The sequence below is a fragment of the Pelobates fuscus genome, chromosome 5 (assembly GCF_036172605.1).
Source record: "Pelobates fuscus isolate aPelFus1 chromosome 5, aPelFus1.pri, whole genome shotgun sequence".
Lineage (NCBI taxonomy): Eukaryota > Metazoa > Chordata > Amphibia > Anura > Pelobatidae > Pelobates > Pelobates fuscus.
The window spans coordinates 28906611-28919467 of NC_086321.1; the positions used below are offsets into that span (position 1 = coordinate 28906611).

General features: G+C 39.7%; 1 protein-coding gene across 1 annotated transcript in view; it reads left to right on the plus strand.

The window, feature by feature from the left end:
• MCTP1 (multiple C2 and transmembrane domain containing 1) overlaps positions 1-12857 on the plus strand; it is a 680185-nt gene that overhangs the window by 254655 nt on the left and 412673 nt on the right. Inside the window, exon 8 of the mRNA XM_063453691.1 lies at positions 4877-5007. Within this exon, the coding sequence (XP_063309761.1) occupies positions 4877-5007 (131 nt within the window). The remainder of the gene's footprint in view (positions 1-4876; positions 5008-12857) is intronic.

Below are 12857 nucleotides of genomic sequence, written 5' to 3' on the forward strand. Positions count from 1 at the left end.
GGCACTCAAGGTACCTAACAAAACACAAAACACCACAAAATACATACATGTTTGATAGGAACCCACACAAGTGTTATATCCCCTGATAGCCCAGATCCGAGCGTCCAAGTTGTCCAAATAGCGCTTGGATCTGTGTAATATAGCAGAATCGCCACCAGGGTAAAGATTTGACACACACGTGGCTGCTGCCTAAAATAGTTCCAGAGAAAAAAGTGGTAGCGGCTGGTTCACTTTTAGGAGTAACTATATAAACATAAATTAAGTCTCCCCCTGGCTCGTACGTAGCGAATGTTCCCCTCATTCGAAAGGTTATTTTCCCTGAAAAGCGCTCCTCTTGCTTGCATGGGAGCGGAGCAGGCAACTGAATTATTTTACTGGTGTTCGTGAGGCATAGTGTCTGAGATAGAGTTCAAGGGACTCGACGACCAGGTCCCGCTGCCTGCATTCGGGAGACAAAATGGCTGCCATTTAGTAGAGCTTGTATTGTACGGTTAAACGAATGGGGGGGGGGTCAGTGTTCGGCGCAACGAAAAGATTGTAGGACGTCTGGTGAAAATGGGAACAAAATAGGGGGAATTTGTTAATACAGTCTGTTCAGAGGGATTTTAGCACATTGTCTATTTCCTATTTTTAATTTTGACGTGGGAGCAACTTCGACACTCAAATGACTCTGAGCCGACACTCAGTGTCTGCCTACATTGATCTAACTATATATGTCATACTAAGGCCATAACGGCCCTATGGAATTTCATGGATTAGCCTGTCTCTAGTCCTGATACCAGTGCACAGTAAGCATTTTTACTGGAGGAGAGACAACTAGGATGAGAGAACATCACTCAGGAAGGAGACAAAAATATAGTGAAACAAATGTGAAAATGGGATGAGGAGTATTAGCAAGCAGATATCAATGAAAGGACAGAACTGAGATGCAGGAAGGAAAGAAAACAGAAATGTGTTTGGGCTCTAACCAACAATATTTTTGGGTAATATTTTCTTGTTTTTGTCAATGATTTTGAAATAAAACATAAGCAATAAGCCAGTAAACACAGTTCTATATCTGTGAAGATAATGTTTACGATGTACCTTTTCTTTGTTAGGTAAAGCCTACAGCCTACCCCTACATACTCCCTATAATGTATGTACAGGTTTACCATAGTATGCTCCATATTGTCCTCCATACTTCATGTAATGGATCGACAGGCACCCCGACTGGGTACCTCCGTTGAAGGATGCTCCTAGCGCTTCCTGAGGACTCCAAGCACTGCAGCAGACACCATAACCACCGTAGACTCCTCCAGAGAGCAAAACCGGAATCAGCTATTACAAGAGCTTAGCAGTTATTTAGCAAGGGAATATGACAAGCATAGCAATCCCTTGTAGCAGATTCCCCCAATAAGAGACAGGACTCCAAATTGAGGGTGAAGTAGAACTCAGGTTTAATGACATTCACTCTGCTTTTATGCAATTCTCCCCTGCAAGGGAGATGCCCAATTATACATTACCCAATCACACAATGGTTACATCCCACAGATTCCCTCCCCTTAGCCTGAGAGGTAACCCAATTATCCGTACAATTTAAACTTACTTTTTACCCAACTTTCATAACTCTAAAACCATACATCCAATATTAAAAACATATTATTACATAATTATTAATATTATTAATCAGCACATTCCAAATACAAACATACCCAAAAATCATTTGAATCCGTCCAGCCGTTCGGGAGATAAGTATAAGTCACTTTTGACCGACCGCAAGCACATTTTCATGCCCAAAACAGTTCCATGGATTTGGGCTGTGCGGTCGGTCTATTTTACAACGAGAAAATGACTAAGTCCCATTCGAGCGAGCATTCGAATCTTCAAACGGGACTTTGTCTCCAGCCGCGGTGTCGAAGAAGGTACGGGTCAGCGGTGTTCGTGCAATTGGGTAGCCGCAAACAGTTCCATAGATTTGGCTGCACACACCGCTGACCGCGTTCGAATAAGTTAAAATGGCCGCCGCCACGTGTTTGTTTGTCGAATGGCGGCCACTTCGACGACTTCGGCACTTCGATGACTTCGGCACTTCGACTGCATCCAAAGTGCCAGTTTACAAGTTGTAACACTGCTCCAAAGTACTTAAAGGGCCAGGAACAGCATTATACAAATCCATTGTGCCCAAATACAGTTCTTAAAGGGTTAATACACCCCAGGGCCATATTCGCAGGGCAGGAGGCTAGCAACCAGGCTTCTCCAGTGCACAGTAAAGAGTGTGTCCTATTTTTCACACTCAATAGAAATCGTCACTTTTAGAAATTAAGCTAGTGACTCCGCCTTGGCTTTCAATCAGATAACCGGTTCTGTTACTTCCTGGTTTGTTTAGCTCAGTGTAGCTAAACTCAAGAGGCAGCAATTGCCCAGAGCACCTGCCTTTCAAAGACTTCTCATTGAGCTGCATTGGGAAGCCTGTGATTGGACAGCCACAGAAAGTCTGGGCGGGGTTAGAAGGGGAGGGCTTGCAAAGGCTGCAGACAAGAAAACTGCACTTTTTGCAAACTGTTTTTAGCTATAACTCAAATGAAAAAAATGCATAATTAAATACATGCATGTATTAATTTGGGGGTAAATCTATTAAACAGTGATGCTATTTATTTTGTATTTGGGCAGCGGAATATCCCTTTAAGGTACCTAGTGATGATTGTTTCAGAATCAGTATACTGTGCCTTTACAATTGATGAGTAATGGAGGAGCAAACAGGGAAGAATTCGTTGACAACAAAATACTATACCAGACAAAGGAATTGAAACAAACATTTGGATGTTACATCCTGCCTTTCTATGGTTGCTCCATTGCTGTAGTCCAAGAAAAGTAGGGCTAATTAAGATTGGCAAGTGCATCTAAACATTTAAAAATGTGCCATCCCAAGAAATAATGATGAACTAACATCAAAAGTCATAATCTTTACATCCACAGAGTTATTCGCAAATAGGGTAATTTATTAAACTCTAAACGCCTCAGGTTAAGATTGTTCATGAGATTTATTAAAGGGTTGCTAGAAGCACCATAACCACTTCAGTGACTTGAAGAGACTATTGCCTGGATTCTGTGGCTGCAGATACCAGGTTAACCTCGTGGCTGCTGGAAGTGTAACTCCAACTAAGGCAGCGTAATAGGGGAGTCGTGACCTGGCCTGGAACAAGAGTTCCGGGGTTGGCTAATGTCAATTCTATGCAAATTGTTTTGCACAGTGTGCCTGCCATTCATTGGCTTTCAACTGATGCTTTAAACCAATGAATGATAACTGGTTTGGCTTCCGGATTCTGAAGAAGCCTGGAAGAGCGTCACCCAGGAGGTGAGATAGCCTTGGAGCCCAGCAGGATCTTTGGTATGAGAGCTTTGCCCCTTTACTGGGGAACCGGCCAGGGTACTCCTGGCATAACTTCTAGAGAGGGAGGTAGTGGTTATAACACTTTGGAGTAACCCTTTAATGTCTGGATTTTGCAAAGCAGCCCCGAAATTACTATAAATATAGTTTGGATTTCAGCTTGTCTTGATGGAGCCAAACAATTGAAAAACAGAACTGGATTATAGAAATAAATAAAAAAACAAAAAACGAATGCTCAGCTTTGCCACGATATGCCTACTGTGTCAGGTCAGCAGAATTTATACAGTTTAGGCCAATTTTAATACAAACCAACACATTGCAAAAATCTGTTGCATAAGTAAATCCTGGGAATAATATGGTTAAATCCATAGCAAGGTACAGATTATCTCAATAATAAAAAAAACTTTTGGACATAAAATGCATAGTATATATTTGATATTAATAGTGTATGTATGTATTACATACACATTATGATATATATATATATTAACTCTTTGTCACCTGCTACTACTTTACTACCTGCCTGTGGATTTCTGTAGGTCAAATTGCAAAAAGCAGGTAAATTTATTTTGTAAATGTATCCTTCAGTTGGATTTGATCCATGTGAATCTAGTCGGTGTTTGCAGAAAATGGGAATCCTATATTTTTTATGGAAGTCACATGTGAGAATGACTGATTGTGAAGCAGACACTGAATGGACTAAATGAGATTTGCCCATTCAGTCTAAATAACCGTTAGTAAATATGAGAATTGCAAATCTGGTTGACATATTGATATTTTATTTGGAGTTTAGTGAAAAACCCATAAGCTAAAAAGATTCAGGAATAGTGATGTCCCGAACAGTTCGCCATGAACCGTTCGCCGGCGAACATAGCTTGTTCGTGGCGAACGCGGCAGGCGAACATATGCGATGGTCGGTCCGCCCCCTATTTGTCATCATTGAGTAAACTTTGACCCTGTACCTCATAGTCAGCAGACACATACCAGCCAATCAGCAGCAGACCCTCCCTTCCAGACCCTCCCACCTCCATGACGAATAGGGGGCGGACCGACCTTCACATATGTTCGCCCGCCGCGTTCGCCGCGAACAAGCTATGTTCGCCGGCAAACAGTTCCTGGCGAACTGTTCGGGACATCACTATTCAGGAATTCACCATGGAATTGCAAATTGTAGACCAAGGTACCATAGCAGAAAGCATTTTCTGATTTGGCTGTGCATTTAATTCAGCTGTGTTAACTTTTAATTTGTAAGTTGCCCTTCAGTGTTTATACCGACTTCCGCTTCCTCTACAATCTTCCCACTTTAGTAGAACGTTCTACAGGGACCTTACCTTCCCCACCACTGGTTGTCTTATAATTAGAGGAAGTTTTACACCTCCACCTTAGTTATCTATTTCACTATGCCCAATAAATCCAGTCTTGAATCCTGCAGACACAATAATTGTAACATGTTTTACGATAACGCCATGTTCTTTAGAATGTTAACTATTTTCCTGTTACCTATTTCAGACTCTTCCAAAGACGTTAAATCCTCAGTGGAGAGAACAGTTTGACATGCATCTTTTTGAAGAACACGGAGGAGTAATTGATATCACGGTATGGGATAAAGATGCTGGAAAAAGAGATGACTTTATTGGAAGGTGGGTAACAGAGGAGCAAAGAGGGAGCATGCTCTCTATTTAAAGAGAGATTGATCAATGTATATGTATTCACTCCAAAAACTGTGTTAATTCCTGTCATGGCCACTAGATGTCAGGTTTTACCAAATGATGGGTTGATATTTTTACTCGCTGCATTTTGTAACTTATAGTATATTTTGAGGATTAATAAATAAACATTCTCCTGGAACAATTCGGTCACTGCTGAGTTTAAAAATCAGTGCCCTGTACTTATTGTAGATCCTTTAGACTGTATAGGGTTATTTTATAAACCAGATGCTGAATGTATCTTCCAGATTGTTGCAATTTGCTCAGCTTGAATAAATTCTGACTGAAATTAGCTTTAGTAAATATTAGAATTACCATTCCGGTCGAAATTCGGCCATTTTCACTGGATTTTATCCATCTGGACAAAATCAGATTTTTAGTGGTTTACCCTGATTGTTTAATTTCTCCTCTTCTCTATGTGCTTTCTCTATGCTGACTGCCAGGTGCGAAGCTTATCCCAATAATTTTACGGAGAACTTAGACAGAGACGCCCAGTTATAGGATAAAGAGGTGTGGGTTCCTACAGTAAATGGTATTTTTCACACCTCACACATACATATTTGTTAATTATGTGGATATATAAAGATAGTATTGAAAACTCTGAGAAGTGACACTTCTCATTTAAAGGGATTAACTAGCCTATTCTTTACAATTGCAGTTTAATGGAATCATTGGAAGGAAGGAGAGGGCAGCGATACAATGAAGCAAAAACAAAATGGACACCCACATGCACATATGATAGGTCAAAGACTGCTTTAAGTAAACCAGGAAACCAGTTTAGTCTTAAAGGCAGGATTTTGTCACGGATAGTTTCGGGTAAATAAAGTGCAGGGTATGTCCAACTCAGTTCCCAGTATTTATTCAGTGCAAATAATAGGTGATATAAATACAAATAAACAAAACTAAATTCCTTGCTCTTGTTTGAGCACGTTCTAGACACATCAACAACCATCTATGATTGGGTGGCTTTTATTATTATGATTATGTTATTATTTATATAGCGTCGTTGTAACCAGACACGTTGGACACACAGGAACAGAGGGGTTGAGGGTCCTGCTCAATGAGCTTACATGCTAGAGGGAGTGGGGTAAAATGACACAAAAGGTAACGAACCAATGACAGTTGCAAGAGAGGAATATATAACTCAATATATAAAGTATGAGCGCTCCAAAGCTCTAGGTATATCAAGGAAGACAGAAAACCCTGTACCTCTATAAAAAGATCACTGTGCCTTTAATATAAACAAACATAAAAATATATAAGAAAAGTGTGGTCCTGTACTCTCTAGACTCCTAAGTAGGGGCAAAATACCAGATTCTATAGGCTAACCGTAAAACAATTCCTGTCTGTTAAAAAAAACAAAAAAACATGTAGGTCTCCCAAAATAAAAATAGGAAAAAATCACAATGCGATATCATATCTGTATACACACTCGTGATACATATAAACCTCCCAGGCTGGGACAAAGCAACAGTATCTATAAAAAATAGAAGCAGCACATTGCAACTCAGCGTGGACGGCAACATGTATCACACGTTAACAGGGGTAAATCACCTAAATATCACAAATATAGATATATACATATAAAGATAATAAATCAACTAAATAGCCAAAATCAATGTCCCTCAATAGAGGGGGGAAAAAAATGATAATATGCAAAAGGAAGTGTGCTTGGAAAGTAAAGTCCCGGATCCATACAGGTGAACTGAAAGAATAATAAATCAGTAGCTGACCTCGGTGTGGGTCCCACCTGAGGTGTAAAACCAGATAGTGCTAGTTACAGTAGCTGCTAAACGTTGCAGTAAATTGATGTAACAGAAACTGAATCCTGAGTGGCTACGGAATGTTGGCGCCACGCCAAACTCAGGTATAAGGTACAAGAGGTAGAATGACAGCTGTAATCGATGCTGCGGTCGGTATCTTCACAAAAGACCGCGTCTCGGCACGGCACAGTTCAGCACAACTCAGCACGGCACACCAACCTAGATAAAAGAGTATAAGGGAGGAGCAAACACCACTAACACATCTACGCGGTTCGTTCCTCTCACCGAACTTTATCAAGACTGCTTAAAAAAATATCCACTGTCTTATATAGCTACGATAAGTACTAACTTTTCAACTTACCAATATTGCAAACATAAATAACAAAATATACTTTGCAGACAAAAACACTCTTAAGTCCATCAGCTCTCCTAATTGGCGTCTTTCTTTTAACACCCTGTCTGGTAATTGATCAGTCCCAAGTGAGCGTCAATTAGTGCAGAATTCTAGAATGTTTCACCTGCTAAGGGAAGGGGTGGAATGCAAATAGCATGCTACATTGAGTGAGCAATCTCCCCAAGCTGCAACACAATCCCTCTGTCTAAAAAAAACCCACAACATTTGTAAGTTGCGTTCTATTTATTTAGGGAATTTTCCACTACCAAATGTTTTTTTAATTTTTCTCTTATATGATTTCCTGTTATGCCACGCATATATAATTATGCAAATTAGCATGGTCGCTATTTTACTTTCTTCTCTCCAAGAAAAGGGGTAAGTAACCCTACTCGCGATTAGTGGGAGTCACTACCCCGGAACGGTCTCTACTACTAATTCTGGACTCCCCTGCCTTTGAACTCCCCTTTACCTCTACATTAGCAATAACACCTTACATTACCATAACACTTGTACAACCGTTAAACCAGCACTAACCCAACTCTAACACTAAAACTAGCCCTGCGTGAGTCCCTAGTCCTAACACTAGTCCCAGCCTAAAGAATATCTAAAATATCATATAAAATAACATGTAAAGTAACATTTAAAATAACAGATTCCTAAAACGAAGCATGGGGCAGACATTTATAAACAATAAAGAAACAGAATCTCATCTTTAAGGTTGCATCAAGTACATTATACATGTTAATTTTAATATTTTTTTTTTCCGATGCTCTAACAAAGCTTTGTCATACAGATGAGAATGACAGCATTTACATGGCTTTGACATTTGTTGTAACATAAACATCTGTGCTTCAATTATGTTCACATTTTACTATTTTACACATGTAATTTGGGAAGAAAATCTGCAAAATTCACTGGTGCTGGATGAGATTAGTTGCAGCTTTAGGCACATAAGGTGCAAGAAGGGCTCTGTATCTTGTCAAACAATCACCTTGTTTTCTGTGTGATGGCAGATGTACAGATTTTGCGTAAGATTGAAAAGAAACACTTGCTCCTTAATGGGGCACTACCGACCCCTAAAGCACGTCAGCTTGCTGAAATGCTTTGTGTGTGAAGAGTGTCCTCTTTGTTCATTTAATGAAAAGTGCAGCTTTCAATGGAAACTGGCACATTTATAAATGTACTTTGTGACACCCCCTGTACTGTCAATCAGACAACATCCTGGTTTGTTCAGCTAAGTGGAGCTAAACTTTAAGGGTAGGCGATGCCCAGAGCACCGGCCTTGCAAACACTTCTCATTGAGCTGCATTGGGAAGTCTGTGATTGGACAGTCACAGAAAGTGTGGGCGGGGTTAGAAGATGAGGGCTTGCAGAGGCTGCAGACAAGTGAAAAAGTGCATAATTAAATCTCATTGTGAGAAAATCTACTAAGCAGCGATTTATATTTGCGGGAGGGGGTAGATTTCCACCCTGTTTCCCTCTTCCACAGAAGTGGAAAATATATTTGCCTAATTAATCATTTTATTGTATGCACTGATTTGCATCTTTTGAGATATCTGAATATTTGTTATAAATAGCATAAACTAAAGTAGAGAATATGGAGTCCCAAAATGTTTAAAATCCAAAGGCATTTATTTACCACTTAGAACATTAAAACCAAAATTGATCAAAAAGCCACATCAGTAAGTGTAAAAGCCACAACAGATTTAGGAAAACATAGACGGGATTTAGTCTACGCATTTTCTTAGTACATTTTGTCTTAATAACGTTTACTAGCAAAACACGTAGTTAATATATGTTGTCTATTTTTTTTCCTCAATCTGTTGTGGTACATTTACACTCGTTGGTGTGACTTTTATATTATATATTATATTATATTCTTTGGTTTTAATGCCCTAAGGGGCGAATAAATGCCTTTGGGTTTTAATAGTTTTGGGATTCCTTTTTCTCTACTTTAATATTGCTGTTTGGGATTTAACATCCTTGAGGGACACCATATATTGGTATTGGCATTGGACTGTACACTGTACCGTGACTTTCTAAGCCATATACTTGAGCTTTCTGTGAGTGGGGGTATAACTGGACACAGTCATTTTCCTTTTCCATAAAAAACATAACTCATTATTATTTTCATTAAAAGATGTGTTGTAACGTAAAGTTCGCTATAGTGATAAGTCCGATAGCAGCATTTAAATATTTAAAGGTGAAGATTGGTCAGGACTAGGCTAACAGCTTAGGGATTTACAAAGTGCTTTTAATTTTCATATGGACCAAACATATATCTCTGGTTTGAACATAGTATATGTATGCCAAGTATGTTTATAGGGATGACCATAGTGGGTTTGGAGAGTATTTATATTACTTGAGCTTCACTTTTACTCACTGGTACACATTGACATGGATTTTGTTGCCAGTCTGCCCTGATGACATTTGTCAGCAAAAATTGTCGAACTTGAATTCACAGTGTAAGAAAAACGGTGTGTTCGGTGCAAAGTATACACTGCTTTGTCTGTTTTTAATAGGCTAGAACTTCCGTAGTAGATTATTTACGTGTCCACCAAACTCTTGAGCAGTAGGCATAGGGCCTCTATACCTTCTATTTGTATATTCATTTATTTATACTACTTCCATGCACCACTCTTCAAAAGCGCAGGAGAAGATCCGTGCAGTTCACTCACCCGCTTTATTATTAAAGGGTTTCTCCAACTCTTTTTTAATTTTATCAGAATAATTCCCTATTGACATTATTTTTTAGGTTCCTACAAAGACATGGTCTAAGAGCATTTAAAATGAGATTTACCTTAACCCTCTCATGTGGGCTGCGCTGACGTCAAATCAAAAGTTTCTCTATGAGAAGAAATTGATTGTAGGATTTAACAGGCTCAGAGTGAATGCAAGAGCTTGGAGCCTGCACTGGGAGGAGTAAAGGGAGGGAGGAAAAAAAAAGGAGGAAGGAGGGCATGATAAAAAAAATATCCCATTAAGGTTTTGGGAGGGCTTTCCTTTGTGTGGGTGGGAGGGAGGGGGGAGAACTAGTTACGTCTGTCGATAGTGTGCAGTGCGCTATGACGACAGACGTAATTTATGCACAGAATTGACATTAGACTGCCCAGAACAGAATCCTGCGCTGCCTTAGTCATGGGTGCTGTGGGCGTAACTAGCCCTCAGCACACAATTAAGAATATCTTTGGATGTGCAGTGTTTAACCCCTTAAGGACACATGACGTGTGTGACACGTCATGATTCCCTTTTATTCCGGAAGTTTGGTCCTTAAGGGGTTAAAGCAGAAACACTGCACTTCCAAACTCCCACCACCATGACCACTTCAAAAAGCAGAAGTGTTTATGGTGGTTGGAGTAACCCGTTAATAACTGTCACATATCCATATTGTGTAGAGAACAGGAAGGATCATTCAGCAGGTGCTTTCTGGTTATATTGGGGGCTGGTATAGTATAATTTCTTAGTATTTGTCCAGCAAATGTGAATTTTCAGTTTTGCCTACAAAATCAGACAAATACAAATCACTGAATTTGCACGTGAAAGGCGAAAATCCCTCCAAACTGTCTTTATTGAATAACCCAAAATGCAATTCAGGTCAAATTCTGGGATCTTAAATTAATCTGCAGAAAGGAATATACTTCATATGTAACGTGAATGAGTTCCGTTAATTGATAAAATAGGAGATCTAAATTAATTCTCATAACTGACGGATTGAATTCCATCCTGCAGCATAAACATGCTACATACACCATGACAGCGCTATTCATGAGCTAACCATTAGCTTCAAAAAGTGACTTGTGTCCAGTAAAACATGTTGTATCTGGCATCCCTATGCTGGAGCTCAGTGTCCTTTAATTTACTCAGCACTGAGCTATAACTTTAGTAGTTATAGTGGTTGATCAGATACTTGTTTTCATTTCATAAAATCCCTCTATATTAAGCTCTTTTGAAGTAATAGGAAGGAATGCAGAACCAATATTGGGTTAATGTCTTCCAAGTGTAAATGTTTTATGGCATACATAGGGGCACATGTCTTATGCACATTCAAAAACATAACAACAACAAAGATTCATATCATAATGGTTCTCTTTAATATAATTTCTAATTAGTGGGGTAATAGCTGCTTGATCCAAGGAGACATCTGACTGCTATTTTGGGGTCAAGAAGACATTTTTTCCTAGTTTGTTGCAAAATTGGAAGCTCTTCAGACTAGGTTTTTTGCCTTCTTTTGGATCAACAGCAAAAACATATGTGAGGAAGGCTGAACGTGCTGGACGCAAGTCTCTTTTCAGCTATGTAACTATGTAACTCTGAGAGCTGTCCTACAAACTCGCCTTCCAAAACTATTTCCACTTTCATTATTTTTCGTGATCCCACGATTATCCTCTAATGTAGCGTTCCTGTCCTTTTAACCCTGCCATGTAAAGCATTACAGTTTTGTTGAAACTGCAATCTTTATATTGCCGGGTTAAATCCACCTCTAGTGCCTGTCTTCCTTCACTGACTGAGTATAACTAAGTATAGATGAAAGCCCATAGGATAGCATCGAATACAAGTTTTTTTGGGGGGGGATGCTTGGATGCATGCAATGCGCTTGTCGTGCATGTGCATTAGGTCCCTAATGTTGCTCTATGAGGAGCTTTGGATTGGACCATTACCAAAGTAGGCCATGTCTCCTCAATGATGTGGCTCTATAAGGAGCTTTGGATTGGACCATCACTGAAGTAGGCCATGTCTCCTCAATGATGTCGCTCTAATGGAGCTTTGGATTGGACCATTACTGAAGTAGGCCATGTCTCCTCAATGATGTCGCTCTACAAGGAGCTTTGGATTGGACCATTACTGAAGTAGGCCATGTTTCCTCAATGATGTCGCTCTACAAGGAGCTTTGGATTGGACCATTACCGAAGTAGGCCATGTTTTCTCAATGATGTCGCTCTATGAGGAGCTTTGAATTGGACCATTACCGAAGTAGGCCATGTTTCCTCAATGATGTCGCTCTATGAGGAGCTTTGGATTAGACCATTACCAAAGTAGGCCATGTCTCCTCAATGATGTCACTCTATGAGAAGCTTTGAATTGGACCATTACCGAAGTAGGTCATGTCTCCACAATGATGTCACGGGAGGTTGAAAGGTCAGCGCCGAGTGCGCCTGGTACTGGAAAAAGGTAAGTAAACCTGTTATTTTATTCTTCTTTATTGCACAAAGGAAGGGACCTATAGCTTGCCAAATAAGCTTTATAACAGGGCTGTCCAACCTGCCCCCCTCCCCCAGATGTTGCTGAACTACAACTCCCATGATTCTCTGGCTATCTGTTTTATTGAAAGAATCATGGGAGTTGTAGTTCAGCAACATCTGGGAGGCCGCAGGTTGGACAGCCCTGCTTTATAGCATTAGGAATACAGGTTTGGATAGTGTTTCTATAAAAAAATACTGCAATATAATACTTTAGCTACTCAGTGCACAAAACTCTACCAATAGCATTTACCTTAACTAGAAACTGATATTCTTGTTTTCACCTAAATGTGTTATATTTCCCAGCCTAACGTGGTAAATTAGTAAACAAATTGTATGTGATTTAATGTGTAAAAAAAACTTTTCTTAAAATGGAAAATAGAATGTGAA